The sequence below is a fragment of the Dasypus novemcinctus genome, chromosome 6, assembly GCF_030445035.2.
Source record: "Dasypus novemcinctus isolate mDasNov1 chromosome 6, mDasNov1.1.hap2, whole genome shotgun sequence".
In the NCBI taxonomy this organism is placed as follows: domain Eukaryota; kingdom Metazoa; phylum Chordata; class Mammalia; order Cingulata; family Dasypodidae; genus Dasypus; species Dasypus novemcinctus.
In genome coordinates this window covers 78,076,123-78,095,927 of record NC_080678.1, presented here as the reverse complement: position 1 = coordinate 78,095,927, position 19,805 = coordinate 78,076,123, and the positions used below count along the sequence as shown (strand labels likewise).

General features: G+C 38.5%; 1 protein-coding gene across 2 annotated transcripts in view; it reads right to left on the bottom strand.

The window, feature by feature from the left end:
• Positions 1-19,805, bottom strand: part of VPS26A (VPS26 retromer complex component A) — a 52,823-nt gene that overhangs the window by 28,858 nt on the left and 4,160 nt on the right. For both annotated transcript variants that reach the window (XM_058298945.2, XM_058298944.2), the window contains exon 2: positions 16,521-16,670. In XM_058298945.2, the coding sequence (XP_058154928.1) occupies positions 16,521-16,670 (150 nt within the window). The remainder of the gene's footprint in view (positions 1-16,520; positions 16,671-19,805) is intronic.

Below are 19,805 nucleotides of genomic sequence, written 5' to 3'. Positions count from 1 at the left end.
CTAAAACATTTACAGAATGAATAATTTTCTCAGTAATCCTTCAACAGTTTGACAAGAAAGGACTATCTTTACATGAAAAGTGAGAAAAACAATTCCTTCTTAATACTGCCAACTATAAACTGCACATATCAAAAGAAAGATATCCTGTCCTTGGAGCCAAGTGAGTTACTAACTTTCTCCACTTCATTATAAATTTGGATTGGAAGTCAAGATCAGAACTTATAAGAAATTAAGCAGTGGACAAAAAAATTTTAATATTAAATTGAAAATAGCCTCTGAAATTAATACTTCAGATTATGCATTACTAACATTCAAGCCCTCTAATGTGTTACTGGCCATTCGACAAAGTCAAGTATTTGAAAAGCTACTAAATAAAGCTAGAAAAGAAGAAAAAAAAATTTAGTGACAGATTTAGCAAGGAAAGTTATGAATATGACAGTTTCAAAACAAAACATACAGAAATTGCATTTTAATATAAACCTTATTTCCTTTGCAGGGGAGGATAGGTCTTTGTTTCAATTCTGATTTTGAGCAATTTTTTAAAAAAGAATGTCCTGACAAAGGAATTTTAACTATGACCCCCCCCTCCAAATCCCCAGATTAAATCACTAGCTAATTTTTCTCAAGTTAATTGCAAAACAACAAATGCATCACAAAAGTTAATCAGCAAGATTCTCAAAATTCCTCAGAAAGTATAGGGCTATAAGCTATATTTTATAAAAAAGGGGTGGTTGATATTAGTTTGAACTTAAGTCATATATTTACATATTTTTAAAGGTCAAATATAGCTGTAAAGTAGAAAAAAATTTAGTATACAGTCCAATCATTCTAAATTTAAGAAAGACTTTTCACTTGATAGGAACCAAATCAATGACTATCCTAAACAAGAATAAAGAGAATCTGAGTGACTAGCTTTTAAGAATTTCCTTATTCTATGATAATCTAAATATTTCTAGTTGCCTTAAGAAATGTTTTAAAAACACTCATCAAAACTTGTATAGACAGCAATAGTTTTAAGTTTTAAATTTAAAAAATAAAACCAATTTTAAAAAAATATATGCCACAAGGGTACCAAGACAATTCAATGGGAAAAGAACATTCTTTTGACCAAATGCTTCTGGGACAACTGGATACCTACATGTGAAAGAATTAAGTTGAACCGTTACCACATACCATATACAAATATTAACTCAAAGTGCAACTGGGGAATGGATGTAGCTCAAGTGGTTGAGCACCTGCTTCCCATGTATGAGGTCCCGGGTTCGGTCCCCGGTGCCTCCTAAAAACAATAAGAGGGGAGCCAATGTTGCTCAGTGGTCTAGTGCCATCTTCCCACATATGAGGTCCCAGGTTCAATCTCCAGCTGTGGCGCCTCAAAAAAAAAATTGGCAGAGGACTTGAATAGACTTTTCTCCAAAGATCTATAAAGATCAAAAGTACATGAAAAAGGAAGTGGCTGTGGCTCAATCAGTTGGGTTCCTGTCTATCATTGTGAAGGCAACCTGACCTGTGCATCAGAGAGCTGGCGCAGCAAGATGAGGCAACAAAGGGAGACAAGCAGATACAGAAAAAACGCTCAAGTGAATGGACACAGAGTAGAGACAGCAAAGCATGGAATAAGCCGCAAGGGGTGGGGGGGGAATAAATAAATAAATAATCTTTTTTTAAAAACTACATGAAAAGATCTCAAATATTATTTGTCATTAGGGAAATGCAAATCAAAACCACAGTGAGATATCCCTTCACATCCTATAGGATAGCTATAATCAAAATGAGGAATATTAACAAGTGCTATCAAGAATGTGAAGAGGGAAGTGGATGTGGCTCAAGCAGTTGGCACCTGCCTACCACATGGGAGGTCCTGGATTCCGTTCCCAATGTCTCCTGAAGAAGATGAGCAAGACAGTAAGATGATGCAAGTGGATGACATGATGAGCCAACGAAACGACCTGACATAACACAACAAGGAGACACAATGAGGGACACAACAAACAGGAAGTGGATGTGGCTCAAGCAATTGTGTGCCTCCCTCCCACATGGGAGGTCCCAGGTTCGGTTTACGGTGCCTCCTAAAAAGAAGACAAGCAGACAGAGAGCGCATACAACGAACAGACACAGAGAGCAGACAGCAAATGCAAACAATGGGGGGGGGGTGGGAATAAAATAAACCAAAAAAAAAAAAAGAATGTGCAAAAACCCAAACCCTCATACAATGCTGGAGGGAATGTAAAAGGGGAAGGATTTTGCACAATCTAATTGCAAGTGAACTCTCAAAACTGACTAGCCAGAGCTCCCTGCTGGCATAGCTGGTTAGAAAACTATCCTAAAAGAAATTCTCAAAGAAGTTCAAGAAAACTAATTTTAAATTCACATAAAAATGACTAACAGGAGTTTCAGAAAGATGGTGGCATAAAGATAAAAGGGATTATCTGTCTTCCAAAAACATCAAGCAAAGCAGAAAATGCCCAAAAAAACAGTTCTAGAGATCTGCAGACCAAGGGAGTGATGTCCACTTTCCAACAGGAAGTGGGACTGACCGGGAGGAGAAGCCAAAGGGAAAAAACACCGTCCCGCCCCCACGCCCCCCACACCTCTGTGGCAAACACACTCATTACTACCGGGACTGGCTGCCATTGATGCAGAGGGTAACGATGATTGTTTTCCTCCCTGGGAAAAGTGAGGGTGCAGCAAAGGGATGAGAGTAGCTTCTGATCAGTGAGTGTGGACTGCAGGGTCTGGCCTGAATAGCCAACACACAGGGGGATCACTCATGACATTGCATCACGTCACCCCCTAGTGGAAGTTGGAGTGAACACTCCCCTGGGGCTGAGGGGAAAGACTACCAAAGAGCACAATCTGCTGGCAGGCCAGGAAAGTGTACTCCAGGGGGAAAAAAAAAGAGATACTTTCAGCCTTTTTACTGTCCCACTCCACAAGGCCCTTGGAAACTGGTCTGCACCCCATTAGTGGCGTCTTGGCCCTGTTTTGGATAAAAAGAGGCAATTTTAAAGACCCAGTATAAGGTTAACAAAGAATCAAAGAAAACCAGTAACAGAGTAAATCCCTGGGCAAGAAAGAGAAATGGACCATCAGAGTAAAATCAACATCATAATCAGAGGCACAGACATCAGCAAAAAAATTATAAGCCAGACTAAGAAACAGGAAGATATGGCCCAGGCAAAGGAATAAACTAAAATGCCAGACAAGACACAAGATTGGAAACAAATCAAAGATGTTCAAACAAATCTCCTAAACAATTCAAAAAGCTGAAGGAAAATATGGCTAAAAAGATAAAGGACATTAAAAAGATTGGGTGTGGCAATTTGATATTATTTATGAATTCCAATAAGAGACACTGATTATGTTTGTAAACTGGTCTGTTCCTCTGGGCTGATATCCTTTGATTGTATTAGTTTCAACTGAGAAGTCTTTATTAAACAAAACTAGGGCTTTGATTTGACAATGTCAGTAGAGTGTAACACTCAGTTTGAGTTCCCACCCCCTTCGTGGCTCTATAAAGGGACACTCAAACAAGGAGACACACCCAAGTAGATACACAGAGAAGATACAGAGTGGAAGAGTGACAGTTCCATAGACAGAGTAGAGGCCCCAGGAAGAAGGATGAGCCTGATAGTCTACAACTGACCTTGTGAAGAGAACACAGCAGCTGAGCCCAGAATGAAATGAGCCCTGGGAAGAGAGACAAGCCCTATGCCAGCCTACAGCCGAGATCGGAAAAAGCTGGACCCACAGAACTTTAAGAGGGAAGAGGAAGAACGAACCCTCACAGATGTAGCCAGCCGTCTTGCTTCAACACATGATAACAGAGTTTGGTAAGGAAGTAACCTTGAGTTGAACTCTTTAGGACCTTGTAATTGTAAGCTTTTATCCCAAATAAACATCCTTTATAAAAGCCAATAAGGGGAAACGGATTTGGCTCAACTGATAGAGCATCCACCTACCACATAGGAGGTCCAGGGTTCAAACCCGCCTCCTGACCCATGTGGTGAGCTGGCCCACGCACAGTGCTGACGCGCATAAGAAGTGCTGCATAGGGGAGCCCCATGTGTGAGGAGTGTGCCCCAGCAGACAACTGGGGGGGGGGGGGAAGGGAGAGAAATAAATAAAAAATAAATCTTAAAAAAAAAAAGGGAGAGATGAAAATAAGATATATGAAAATCAAGGAATATGATGGTGGAAATAAATAATACATTAGAGTAATATCATTGAATGTGAATGGATTAAACTCCCCAATCAAAAAATACAAACTGACAGAATGGATTTAAAAAAACAGGAGGGGAGCAGATGTAGCTCAACTGGTTGATCACCTGCTTCCCATATATGAAGTCCTGGGTTCAATCTCTCGTAACTTCTAAAAAAAAAAAGTAAATAAATGAACAAACCTACTCTCTTGGGGATAGGATGTGGCTCAGTGGTTGAGCACCTGCTTCCCATGTACGAGGTCCTAGGTTCAATCAATCCTCAGTACCTCCTAAAATAGAGCCATCTGTATGCTGCCTACAAGAGACTCATCTTAAACCCAGGGATACAAATCAGATGAAAGTTAAAGACTGGGAAAAAGATATACCACACAAACAGTCACGAAAAAAGAGCAGGGGTAACTATACTAACATTGTACAAAAAAGATTTTAAATGCAAAAATGGTATAGGAGATACAGAAGGCCATTATATATAATAAAAGGGACAATCAACCAGGAGGAAATAACAGTCATGAATATTTATGCACCTAACCAGGATGCCCCAAAATACAATACATTACACAAACACTAACAAAACTGGAGAAAGAAATAGACAACTATATATAATAACGGTTGGAGACTTCAATACTCCACTCATATAGACAGAACAACTAGACAGAAAATCAGCAAGGAAAGAGAGAACTTGAATACGATAAATAAGCCAGACCTGACATATATATGGAATGTTATACCCCAAATCAGTAGCATATACATTCTTCTCAAGTGCTCATGGATCTTTCTCCAGGATAGACCACATGAGGGGTCACAAAACAGGTGTCAATAAATTTTTTTTAAAAAGATGTATTTATTTATTTCCCTCCCACCCCCATTGTCTGCTCTTTGTGTCCATTCGCTGTTGTGTTCTTCTGTGCTGCTTCTGTTCAGGCAGCACCAGGAAGCAATCCTGGGACCTTCCGGAGTGGGAGAGAGGTACTCATTCTCTTGCACCACCTCAGCTCCCTGGTCTGCTGTGTCTCTCATTGTCTCTCCTCTATGTCTCTTTCTGTTGCATCATCTTGCTGTGCCAGCACTCTGCTCGGACCAGCTCACCACGTGCACCAGCTTGCCTTCACCATCGAATCCTGGACCTCTTATATGGTAGACGGGAGCCACACCCACTTTCCTCAATAAATTTTAAAAGATTAAAATTACACAAAGCACCTGCTCTGATCATAATGGACCAAAGCTGGAAATCAATAATAGGTGGAGAACAAGAAAATTTGCAAATAAATGGAAGGTAAATATACTCTTAAAGAATCAGAGAAATTAGCAAATATCTTGAGACAAATGAAAACAAGAATACAATTTATCAAAATATATGGGTTGGGAAGCACTTGTGGCTCAAGCGCCTGTCCACCACATGGGAGGTTTTGGGTTCAGTCTCCAGAGCCTCCTAAAGAAGACAAGCAAGACCGTAAGCTGATGTGGTAGGCTAACGCAGCAAGCTGACCCAACAAGATGACACAAGGAGAAACAAGGAAACACAGTGAAAGACACAATAAGCAGGGAGTGGAAGTGGCTCAAATAACTAGGCACCTCACTCCTACATGGGAGGTCCCGGGTTCAGTCCTGATGCCTCCTAAAAAAAAAAAAAAAGATGAGCAAACACAGAGAACAAACAGTGAGGGCAAACAATGGGGGGGGCGGAGATAAATAAAATAATTTTTAAAAATTAAAAAATTATAAATGGGATGCAGCAAAGGCAGTGCTGAGAGCGACATTTATAGCCTTAAATGCCTATATTAAAAAGGTAGAAAGAGAGGACTTCTGGGAGGATGGCACTGGAGTAGGATGGTAGGACTTAACTCTCTTACAAAAGCAACAGAGGTAGGGCAAAACCTGTGCTGTGGGAGCAACTTTGGGGTCTGCAGACCAGGATAGTGCCGCACAAGATCCAAGAAGGTGATGGACAGACAAAGAGGCGAAAGTGAAAACCCTGAGTTACTAGTCCTCATGGCTGGGAAGGGCACCCATCCCCCACCCACAAGGTGAAAAGCCTGAGTAAAATTGGGGGCTCACGGCAGCCAACTGAGAGTGGAAAGGAAGTCTTCCTGACTGGGAGGAGGAAAGTGCAGCTTAAGGGGGAGAGTGGTTTCTATTCAGTGAGTTTGGCCAGTAGAGTCTACTCTGAATTTCAGGTCTGGCCAGACCGGAATCATCAGCAAGTAGAGGTTGAAGAGACACTTTAGTGGAAAGATTCACCTAGAGTGCCATCTGCTGGCAGGCCAGGAAACTCCAAGAAGTAAAAACGCTTTTTGGAGTCTCTCATGTCCCAGGGCCCCGTGATCTGCTCTGCATCCTATAGGTAGATCTCTGGTCCTGTTTTGCTAACTTAAACTGGTCAATCTTAATGATTCAGAATAAGCCGAACCAAAAATCAAAGAAAAGCTGTGAAACAAAACCACAAGGCAAGAGAGAAATTGACCATCAGAGTAATTTCACCAATATACTCAGATGTCAAGACATCAGCAAAAAATTAGAAGCCATACTATGAAACAGGAAGAGACAGCCCAGATAAAAGAGCAAATAAAAAATCCTGATGAGACAGAGGATTTAAGACAACTAATCAGTGATGTTCACATAAAACTCCTAAAAGAGATAAAGGATATTAAGATGACATTGTGATTATACTAAAAGCCACTGATTGTACAATTTGGAAAAATTGTATATTTGACTATCTCAATAAAACTGCCTAAAATTTCAAAAAAATAATAATAACAACTTTGGGATACAGAGTAGGCAGTGCCGAGAGGGAAATTTATAGCCTTCAATGCTTACACTAAAAAAGAAGAAAAAGCCAAAATCAGAGTCTCAACTGCACACCCAAAGGAACTAGAAAAAAGAACAGCCACCAATCCCAAATAAACAGAAGGAAAAAAAACCAAAGATTAGAGCAGAAATAAATGATATTGAGAACAAAAAATAGGATCAACAAAACCAAAAGCTATTTCTTTGAGAAGATGGACAAAATAGACAAACCCTTAGCTAAGCTAGACTGACAAAGAAAAAAAGAGATGATGCAAATAAATAAAATCAGAAATGAGACACATTACCAGTGACCCCCCAAAAAATGAAAGAAATCACAAGGGAAACGAGTGTTAACTCAGTGGTTGAGCACCTGCTTCACATGTATGAGATCCCAGGTTCAATCCCTGGTACCTCCTAAAAAAAAAGAAATCATAAGAGGATACTATGAACAACTATATGCCAACAAACTAGACAACAGGACAAAATGGACAAATTCCTAGAAACATGAACAACCTATACTGACGCTAGAGTAGAAGACCTTAACAAACCATTCACAAGTAATGAAACTGAAATAGCCATTTAAAAAAACTCCCAAAAATGAAAAGCCCAGGACCAAATGGCTTCATAGGTGAATTTTACAAATCATTTAAAGTAGATCTAATACTAATCTTGCTCAAACTCTTCCAAAAAATTGAAGAGGAGGAAATGCTACCAACCTCATTCTATGAAGCCAGCACCATCCTAATACCAAAGCCAGATAAAGATACAAGAAAAGAAAATTACAGACCAATCTCTCTAATGAACATAAGTGCAAAAATTCTCAACAAAATATTAGCAAACAAAATCCAACAGCATACTGAAAGAATTCTATTCCATGATAAAATGGGGTTTATTCCTGGTATGCCAGGGTGGTTCAACACCAGAATATCAATTAGTGTAATACACATTAATAAATTGAAGAAGAAAAATCACATGATCATCTTGACTGATGCCGAAAAAAGCATTTCACAAAATCCAGCATCCTTTCTCAATAAAAACACTTTGAAAGATCGGAATAGAAGGACGTTTTCTCAACAAGTTAAAGTGCATATATGAAAAATCCTCCACTAGCATCATACTCAATGTCAAAAGACTGAAAGCTTTCCCACTGAGACTGTGAACAAGACAAGGACGTCCACTGTCACCACTAATTTTTGATATTGTGCTAGGAGTTCTAGCTAGAGAAATTAGTCAAGAAAAAGAAATAAAAGGCACCCAAATAAGAAAGGAAGAGGCAAAACTTTCACTATTCACTGATACGATTCTATACCTTGAAAATCCCAAAAAATCCACAACAAAGCCCCTAGAAATAACAGACAAGTTCAACAAAGTGACAGGATACAATATAAATATGCAAAAATTAGTAGTGTTTCTATACATTTTTAATGAGCAATCTGAGGAGGAAGTGAAGGGGAAAAAAATCCCACTTACAATAGCTACTGAAAGAATCAAATATTTAGGAATAAACTTAACCAAGGACATAAAGGACCTGTATTCAGAAAACTACAAAACATTGCTAAAAGAAAACAAAGAAGGCCTACATAAATGAAAGAACATTCTGTGTTCATGAACTTGAAGAATAAACATCATTAAGATGTCAAATATACCCAAACAGATTCAATGCAAACCCAATAAAAATTCCAACAGCCTTTTTTACAGAAATGGAAAAGCCAATTATCAAGTTTATTTGGAAGGGTAAGGGGCCCCAAATAGCCTAAAATGTCCTAAAAAAGAAGAAGGAGGCTGGAGGACGCTTGCTTCCTGACAAAGTATATTGTCAAGTAAAAACAGCATGGTATATTAGCCAAGAGACCAAATTGAGAACTCAGAAATAGAACCTCACATCTACAGTCAAATGATTTTTGACAAGGCTGCCAAGCCCTCCCAGGTGGTCTAGAACAATCTATTCAACAAATGGTGCTGGGAGGACTGGATATCCATACCCAAAAGAAAGAGGATCGCTACCTTATACAAAAATTATTTCAAAATGGATCAAGGAGGGAAGCAGATAAGGCTCAAGCAATCGGGATCCCACCTCTCCATGGTTCGGTTCCTGGTGCTTCCTAAAGAAGACACCGAGCTGGCGTGATGGCCAAGCGCGGCAAGCTGACACAAGAGACACAAGGAGAAAAACATGAGACACAACAAAGCAAGGAATGGAGGTGGCTTAAGCAATTAGGCACCTCCCTCCAACATTTGAGATCCCAAGATCAATTCCCAGTGCCTCCTAAAGAAACAAAGAAGACAAACTAAAACAGCAAGTGCAAACAATGAGGGGGTAGGGAGAGACAGATAAATAAAATACAGCTTTAAAAAAAAATGCATCAAGGAGGGGGAGTGGGTCTAACTCAGTGGTTGAGCGTCTGCTTCCCATGTACGAGACCCTTGGTTCAATCCCCAATGCCTTCTAAAAATAAAAAATAAAATAAAAAAAGATAAGAAAATCAAGGACCCAAATTTAAAAGCTACAACCATTAAACTCCTAGAAGAAAATGTAGGGAAACATCTTCAAGATCTTGTGGTAGGCAGTAGTTTCTTAAACCTTACAACCAAAGCACAAGCCACAAAAGGAAAAATAAATGGGACCTCCTCAAAATTGAACACTTTTGTTCTTAAAAAAGACTTCATCAAGAAAGTAAAAAGAGGGAAGTGGATGTGGCTCAACTGATAGAGCTTCTGCCTGCCATAAAGGTTCAGGATTCAATAACCAGGGCCTCCTGGCCCATGTGGTTAGCTGGCCCATGTGGAGTGCTGCCGCATGCAAGGAAGGTCTCCCCGCACAGGTCCCCACTCCTCCCCCCCGCACAAGGAGTGTCCCCTGTGCAGGAGTGCAGCCCACCCAAGAGTGGTGCTGTCCACATGGAGAGCTGAAGCAGCAAGATGACACACAACAACAAAAAGACAGAGAGAAGGAAGGAAAAAGGCAGCCTACTAAATGGGAGAAAATATTTGGAAACCACATATCCAATAAGGGTTTGTATCCATGTTATATAAAGAAAGCATATATCGCAACAATAAAAAGATAAGCAATCCAATTTAAAAATGGGCAAAAGACTTGAACAGACATCTTTTCAAAGAGGAAATACAAGTGGCCAAAAGCACATGAAAAAAGGTTCAACATCACTAGTGATTAGGGAAATGCAGATCAAAACTACAAAGAAATATTATTTCATACCTTATAGAATGGCCATTATACAAAAAAAAAAAAAAAAGCCCAGAAAATTACAAGTGCTGGAGAGGATGTGGAGACTAGGAACACTCATTCTTTCACTGCCGGTGGGAATGTAGAATGGTACAGCCTCTGTGGAAGACAGTTTGATGATAACTCAAGAAGCTGAATATAAAACTGCCATATGATCCAGCAATCCCATTATCAGGAATACATTCAAAGAACTCAAAGCAAGGACGCAACTGACATTTGTACACCAATACGTTAACCACCCAAGTGTCCATCAACTGACAAGTGGATAAACAAAATGTGATATATACATATAATGGAATGCTATCCAGCTGTAAGAAGAAATGAAATTGGGATGCATATGACAACATGGATGAACTCTGAAGACATAACGTCACATGAAATAAGCCAAACACAAAAGGACAAATATTGTGTGGTCTCACTAATATGAACTAAATATGGTGAGTAAACTCAGAGATAAATTCTAGAGTATAAGTTACTAGGAGATAAAATGTAGGTTGAGAATGGAAGCTGATGCTTAATGTACATAGAATTTTTAATAAGGATTATTGTAAAAGTGTGGAAATGAACAGAGTTGATGGTAATATAGTAAGTGTTAGTATTAACTAATACTGCTGGTTTATAAATGTGATTATAGCTGAAAGAGGTAGTTAGGGATGTAAATATCATTTGAAAGGAAGCTAGAGGGAAGCGGACTTGGCCCAGTGGATAGGGCATCCGTCTACCACATGGGAGGTCCGTGGTTCAAACCCCGGGCCTCCTTGTCCCGTGTGGAGCTGGCCCACGTGCAGTGCTGATGTGCGCAAGGAGTGCCGTGCCACGTAGGGGTGCCCCCTGCGTAGGGGAACCCCCCGCGCAAGGAGTGCACCCCCCGCCCAGCGCGAAAGAAAGTGCAGCCTGCCCAGGAATAGTGCCACACACACGGTGAACTGACACAACAAGACAACACAACAAAAAGAAACAGGTTCCTGTGCTGCTGACAACAACAGAAGCGGACAAAAGAAGAACACGCAGCAAAATGGACACAGAGAACAGACAACTGGGGTCGGGGGGGGAAGGGGAGAGAAATAAATAAAATTTTAAAAAAAGGAAGCTAGAGATAATTGTAGGGACTGTAACAGTGATTTTGGTGGTGGATGAAGACAGTGGTTAATAGTATAAATATAAAAATGTTCTTATATTTACAAAGTGTTCAGAATATGGAGATACACAGTAAAAGCACAACTAATGTAACTTATGGATATAGTTAACAGTAATATTGTAATATTTTGCAGCAAAGGCAAAGAAGATATATCAATTCTAAGGGACAACAATAGGGGGGTACAACGGGATATGGGATTTTTCTTTTTGGTGTATTGAAAATGTTCTAAAATTGACTGAGGTGATGACAGCACACCTCTGTGATAAAAATGAGAGCCAGTGAGTATACACTTTGAATGGACTGTACAAAGCATGGGACAGTTTAACACAGGGAATCCAGTAGCAGATGATGGACTGTGGCTAACAGAACAAATATGAGAACATCCTCTCATGAATGACAACAAATGTATAATACTAATATAGAATGGTAATAATTGGATGGGTTGGGGCAAAATATGCCAAATGTATTGGGGCTAAAGTTAGTAGTAAAATTTTGATGATGTTCTGTCATAATTTGTAACAAATGATACACAACAACGCAAGGTGTTTGGTGATGGGGAGATGTATGGGAGCTTGTATAATGATATGCATGTTTGCCTTATAAATCACAGCTCTTACTCTATATTTATTGTTTATGTATGTTCATGTATTAATGATATATTTCAATAAAAATTTTTCAATGAAAAAAGAAAAAAACCACTGTAGTTCTGAAATTGAATTGGAAACAATAAACTCCTGAGATATTTTATCTCAATAAAAGTATACAGTATGTGTATATATATATATATATATATTTATATACGAACTACATATATAACCCCACCCCACATGTATTTACTAAAAATTTCAGAAACAATGACCAACACAATAGCAATGAACATTCCTAGCATGCAGATTACTGTCCTGAAAGACCTGGCCAATTCCAGTCTGAAGTAGGAAATGTCTGAGTCCAAAACATCTTGTCACAACAGTTAGCAAGGAAGCCACTAAAAACTCCTAGCGTCTTTTTCAGAAAGTTTCTTAAAAAAAGCTAAACATAAATTTACGAAATGATTCAGCAATTCCACTGCTAGATATATACCCAAGACAAATTAAAACTTATGTCTACAATAAAACGTACACATGAATGTTCGTTGCAGCATTCATTATTCCGCAACAGCAAAAAATGGAACTATCCCAAATGTCCATCAAGTGGTAAGCAGGTAAGTAAAATGTGGTATATCCATAAAATGGAATACTACTCAGCAATAAAAAGAAATACTGACACATGATAGAACATGGATAAACCTCAAAAACATGACACTATGTGGAAGAAACCAATAGGAAAAACCACATATTGTACTGATTCTATTTAAATGAAATATCCAGAAAAGGCAAATCTAAAGAGCCAAGTTAGATTACTGGTTGTTGCCAAGGGACAGTGATGGTAACAGGGATTAACTTCAAACTGATATGAAGGATCTTTCTGGGGTGAAAAAACTGTTCTATAATTGGACCGTGCTAATGGTTACACTACTCTAAAATTTACACTTAAAATGGCTGAATTTTATGGTATGTATATTACACATCAATAAAGCTTTAAAAAAAAAACCCTCCTAGAATGTCAAAAGGACAATACATTCGTGCTCTCCTGTAGGGGGAAAAAAAAAGACACAAGCCAACATGACTGTGGGAAGTACAATTCTAAAACAGCCCTCAAGATTACCATCCCTTGAAACACACATCTTGCGTAATCTTCTCCCCCTCCCTGAGTATGGGTGGAACCTGTGAATGTGACGGGATAGCATTCCTATAATTAGGTTACTAGTCAGGTAACTTTGATTTAATCAAAAGAGAAACGATCCTGGATGGGCCTAATGTAATCGAATAAGCCCTTAAGGAGGTAAAGTGTCAGAGAGACCCTTCCCTGCGGCTTCAAAGTTAAAAGCAAATGGCCGTGTGGCAAAGATCTCAGCTGAATGCTAGCAAGAAAGCAGGATCCTCTGTCACAGAGCAACAAGGAAACAATTTCTATCAAAAACTAATGAGCTTGTTAGAGGACCCTGCTCAGCTGAGACTGCAGTCTCATGCAACATCTTTTTTATTTTGTTCTGAGGTATCAGGGCCAGGGGATTAAACCCAGGACCTCTTATCTGAGAAGCTGGGCTCAACCCCTGAGCCACATAGGCTCCCGCGTTGGTTTTTCATTTGTTTACTTGTCGTTTGCTTTTTGTTTTTAGGAGGCACCGGAATCAAACCCACGACCTCCCATATGGGAAGTGCACACTCAACTTCTTCAGCCACATCCGCTCCCCCATGCAACATCTTAATTTCAGCCTGATCAGTCCCTGAGCAGAAGACCCAGCTAACCCATTTCCAGATTTCTGATCCACAAAAACTGTGAGATAATAAATTTGTATTGTTTTAGGCTGCTGAATTTATAACTGGTTGCACAGCAACAGAAAACGAATACAACAAAGTTATTTCTACTGGCCAAACATGGGGCAACTGGAGCATCAATAAGGATAATATTTACAAATAGATTAAAATTCACCCCAAGTATGTGATATTTTCTCATAATCTGTAACAAATCTTCCACAATAGTGTGGTGTGTTGGTGAAGGGTTGTTGTATAGGAATTCTACACATGTCCATGATTGTTTTAAGTTCACAACTTCCATAATAAAAATATATGTTTTTTAAAATTCAAGTATGTTTACATTTTGAAATCATTGCACTACTGATAAAATGAAACTATGAAAACTATGAAAATAAAAACATCACCTCTGGAGGATAACAGAACAAATTTATTATTTTAAAAACCAATAAAGGGGGAAAAATAAAGGATTTATTCTTTCTTTCCTAAATGAACTATACCACAAGGTAGCAAAACAACAGATGTATCTCTTTATGAAAGTATTAAAATCTTTTTAAAAAGTACTCTACTAAATAAAAACAAAATGATAAAATTAAAAGTACTGCCAATTTTGCAACCCCCAATGAATAAAATCCATCTAGGTATAAACATAAACAATCAAAAGCTGCCAAAAAGAGTAAGAAAACCAGACATTTTGTACTTCCTGAAGAAAGACCGTATCACCACCTACATTTTTCCCAAAGAAATAGAACTTGAGTGTGAATAAGCCCCTGTATCCAGCTGCCAATTTAGAGGCATATGGAAATCACAAGACTATTCTAAACTGTATTGTAAGTATGCTTTCGGCAAAATCCACACTATGGAGAACTCTACTGTCGAATGGCCCAGATACTTCAACAGATCATTTATAAGGAAAAAGAGAGCCACAAAGAGGGAACCTGTAGATCAAAAAACATTTTAAACCATATCTTTTTTTTTAATGAGCAAAACTAAACAATTAAAATCATAAGAAGTTTATTACCATAAAAGTCAGCCTAGGGGTACGAACGTGGCTGAAGCAGTTGAGTGGCCACCTCCCACACAGGAGGACCCAAGTTCAGTACCCAGTGCCAGCTAAAGATGAATGAGACAGCAAACTGACGCATCAAGTTGACCCAATGAGGAGACACAAGAAGCAGGGAGCTGACATTGCTCAAGCAACTGGGCAGTTCCCTCCCACATGGGAGGTCCTGGGTTTGGTTCCCAGTGCCTTCTAAAAAGAAAATGAGCAGACACAGAGAGCTCACAATGAACAGACTCAGAAAGGAGACAGAGAGCACAAACAACGGGGTGGGGGGTTGGGGGTGGAATAAATAAATAAAAATAAAGGTCAGCCTAGTGATTACTTTTGAAGGGAAGAGGCTGTGATTAGGATGGAACACATGGAGTAGCTGGCAGAGTTCCACTTCTTGATATGAATGGTCAAGAAATATGCCTTATAAGAACGTATTTTTGTTTTGTTTGGGCTTTCTTTGTTTTATTACACAATAAAAAGCTTAAAAAGAAATTTTAAAATTTCAGATCAATAAACAATCAGATTCAAGAGATATCTTCTAAGGAATAGAAAATATTTACCCAAGATATTTATCATAAAAAAATACATACTCTACAGTTACTGATTAGGTCTACAGTAATTCCAAAAGTGTAATTCAAATGCCAGTTATTTTTTTTTAGATTTATTTATTTATTCCCCCGCCCCTTGTTGTCTTGTGCTCACTGTATGCTGTCTGTCTGTTCATTGGATGCTCATTTACTTTTTTTTAAGGAGGCACCGGGAACCAAACCCAGGACCTCCCATGTGGGAGGGAGGTGCCCAAAGGCTTGAGCCACCTCCGCTCCCACTTGTCTCTCACTGTGTTTCCTCACAATTATTCTTTGTTGCATCAGTTTGCTGCACCAGCTCACTGTCTTGCTTGTCTTGTTTAGGAGGCATTGGAACCAAACCCAGGACCTCCATTTGGTAGGCAGGCATCCAGCTGCTCGAGCCACGTTCATTTCCCCCAGCTACTTTTTTTTTTAAGATTTATTTTTTATTTATTTCTCTCCCCTTCCCCCTCCATTGTCTGCTCTCTGCATTCATTTGCTTGGTGTGTTCTTCTGTGTCCGCTTGGATTCTTGTGAGCAGCACTGGGAATCTGTGTCTCTTTTTGTTCTGTGATCTTGCTGCGTTAGCTCTCCATGTGTGCGGCGCCACTCCTGGGAAGGCTGCACTTTTTCGCGCCAGGTAGGTCTCCTTACAGGGTGCACTCCTTGCATATGGGGCTCCTCTACGCAGAGGAAACCCCTGCATGGCACGGCACTCCTTGCGTGCATCAGCACTGTGTGTGGGCCAGCTCACCACATGGGTCAGGAGGCCCTGGTTTGAACCCTAGACCTCCCATGTGGTAGGCGGACGCTCTACAAGTTGAGCCAAATCCGCTTCCCTCAGCTTTATTTTAAAAGACAAATTTTAGGTGGATCCCAGCTCCACTGGAGAAAATGGTCAGAAACTAGACAGAGGTACACAATCACAAACACAAAATTTGCATGCAATTTAGAGAGTACAGAGACCATGCCCCTGAAACCTTTCCAGGTTAAGAATCTTTCCTGTAAATGTTCAAATGAATAAAGGATTTAGTTGACCTTAAGAAAAAAAAATTTCCACTGTTAATAAAATCATTCAAATTTAGAAACCGCACAGCCTACTTGATGACTAATTCTAACATTCTACAACCGGGTAATTCTCCAAAACAAAGATTTACCTTGCCTGAAACTGATTCTCCATCATAGAAGAGATAGTGTTTTTCCACTTTGCCATCTTCAGTTTTCATTTCTGCCATTTTCCTGGTTTCCCCATCATTAAGGACAATATCGATCTCACAAATGGGACCAAAAAAGCCTCCAAGAAAACTCTGAAATAAAAGGAAAATGTTCATATTTATCAAGTTTTGTCAGTCACTATATTTTGAACAGCAAATTTAATTACTTACGACCTATGGTTAAAAAGACTGAAAATCTGTGAGTTCATAAGGAAATGATGATAAAAATAAAAATAAATTTTAAAAATAAGCAAAAAAATTAAAAAAGCTAAAGAACAGAAAAGGAAACAAAAATTTAAAAAGACCAAAAATAAATACAAGAAAATAATAACTTGTATCAAATTCTACCTCAGAACTAAACAAATTAAAATTTGCTATAATTTCAATCTTTCCATAGGTAATCACTATAACCAAATACTAATATACACCAGAAATCTAAGAAGTTAATTCTTAACCTCAAACATAGATTTGAAAATTTACCTTTAGTTATACTTCTATGAGATTATTTCATTGTAGCAGAACTCAAACAATCTGAATTACTCATATATACACAAATACATATTCAATTGTACTAGTTACTGTAAAGTCTAATACCAGAAGAGTCTAAAGAGTATATATTTTACTGGGTAAAACCTTGGAATAAAACTTGTCCTAACAGACTAGACTAATGAAATTTATGTACATTTTTACAAAGAAAATTTATAAGCTTTACTCTGTAAATCCTGAAGATGACAAAAATATAAGGGATGAAAATGCCTTATGGGGGCACCTCTTCCCACTTGGGAGGCCCTGGGTTTGGTTCCCTAGACAAGCAAACAAGTGCAAACCAAGGAGGGGGTGAAAAATAAATAAAAATAAATCTTTTTTAAAAAATCAATTGCAAAATAGAAACAAACAAAAAATCAATTACTCATCAATGCCAAAATATACCACCTGGTAATAACAATAAAAAATTCATTAACATCGGATTATTTTTGTCATGGATAAAAGCTAGTTTTTTGGGAAGAGAGTATATAGTTCAGTGGTTTGAACTCCTGCTTCCCATATACAAGGTCCCAGGTTCTAGCCCCAATAGCTCCTAAAAAAAGAAAAGCTAGTCTTCTAGTCTTTTTTCCCCCACAAAGAGAATGTTCTCCTATCAAGTCTTCCTACATCCTTTCTTACTCTGTCCTACACAACAAAAAGAATGATATTTTAAAAACATAAATCTGATATCATCCTCAGCTTAAAATCCTTTAGTAGGCTGGTGAGAGTATAAATTCAAACTACTAATGCTTTAGAAAATAGTTTGGCATTATTTGGTAAAGCTGAAGATAAGTATATCCCTTGATCTAAATAATTCTACCCCTAAGTATATATCCTATATAGAAACTGTTACACACATGAACCTGGAGACAAATAAAAGACTATTCATAGCAGCATTGTTCACAGTAGCCCCAAAAGGAAACAATTCAAATATCCATCAACAGGAGAACAGAGGCATATACTCATACAATGGGAATACCAAACGCCAAAAGAATAAGGTTCAGCTATACACAACATGAATCTCACACACGTTGAGTGAAAAAAAAACACAAAAGAATACACACTGTTATGATTCCATTTGTATAAAAAGTCAAAACCAGGTAACCTGTACTACGTCATTAGAGGACAGGGAAGTAAATGGAAGAACACAGAAAGGGAGGTTCCAGCGCTTGTAATGTTTGTTTTTTCATCTGACTGCTTGATACAATCTCCAAGTCTTAAACTCAAAACATGCTTGATACAAATGTGTTCGATTATTTGTGCACTTTTCTGTAGGTGATGTTTACTTCACAAGTGTTTACTTACACACATACATACTTACCCTTGATCCCTAATATGGCCTACATATATCTGACCGTATCCATCTTTCCAGTCTTAACAGCATCAGCTGATCCAAGCTTTTTTCTTTGTTTTTTTTTTAAGATTTATTTTATTTCTACCCACCTCCCACTGTTTATGCTCACTGTCTGCTCTTTGTGTCTGTTGGCTGTGTGCTTGTTTTCTTTTTTCTTTTTTAGGAGGTACCGGGAACCGAACCTGGGTGGCGGGCGTGCAACTGCATGAGCCACATCTGCTTCCCCAAGCTCTTTCTAACACAGTTTGTCAGATTTGCCAGCCTTCCCTCTTGCCCTAGAGCCAAACTGTGTATCCTGAACCTAGTTTAATTCATCCTTCAAGTTGCAATTAGACTCATCTTCAAAAGAGGATTTCCCTGACTTCTCAATCAAAATTTGATTCTCCAAATTCAGGTCTCACAACACCATGTAGTTTTATTTCATAATTTATTATAATCAGTGTGCTTATTTATATTTGACTCCCTGACTGAACTGTAAACTCCATGGGGAAAGATACCTTGTCCTTTGATCATCTCTGAAGACAAAGTGTATTAGACAGTGTCTAGCAGTTAGTAGAAGGCATTCGAACACCTGCTGAATGTTAAATTCATTTTGAATAAAATACATGCTATCCTAAAAATAGAAAACATATGAATACACAAAAGATATGAGCTGAAATCTGGAACATTCGGTAAGACTAGGTAGGTCTTCCCCAGGAAATGAGCAATGGTATAGTAACAAAAGACCAGAGCTGTGTAGTCAAGGAACTTGTGTGAAGACCATGACCCTCCTAAGGCTATGTAAGTCATGGGGTGATAATATGACCAAACGACAGTTTTTTCCTTAATTCTGGGCTTGCTTCTTTTATTAATCCTACATTAACAAAAGGGATTATAATTTCAAGAAACCAAGTAATAGAATTGCCAGGCTAGTATTTTTCACATACTCCAAACACAGAAACAGCAAATTTTTTTGACAAGATTTCTCTTTCCCAGCAAAATTACAGATACATAACAAACAACTTTGATCAGAAAACTAAGAACCAAATTCGACTCAGAACTAATTTTGAAAAGACAATGAAAAGTACCAATTATAAATCACCTGCACTGTCCCTTCCTACTTAGCTTTCAATCTCCAAGTCTTAAACTCAAAATGTGCTCAAAATAGTAAAACGTGAAATTATATATCTTCACCTAAGGACTACAAACATGAGCTGATATCATATTTCAAAACCAATCAGCTGATATTCACTAATTATCAACTACATGGAAAACAATGAGCCAAAAAGGGTAATGGGGAAGGTTGCTGTAGGAGACGCAATTTTAAAAGGGTAGAAGACAAGGTGTCCAAGGAGCTATGGAAACAAAAT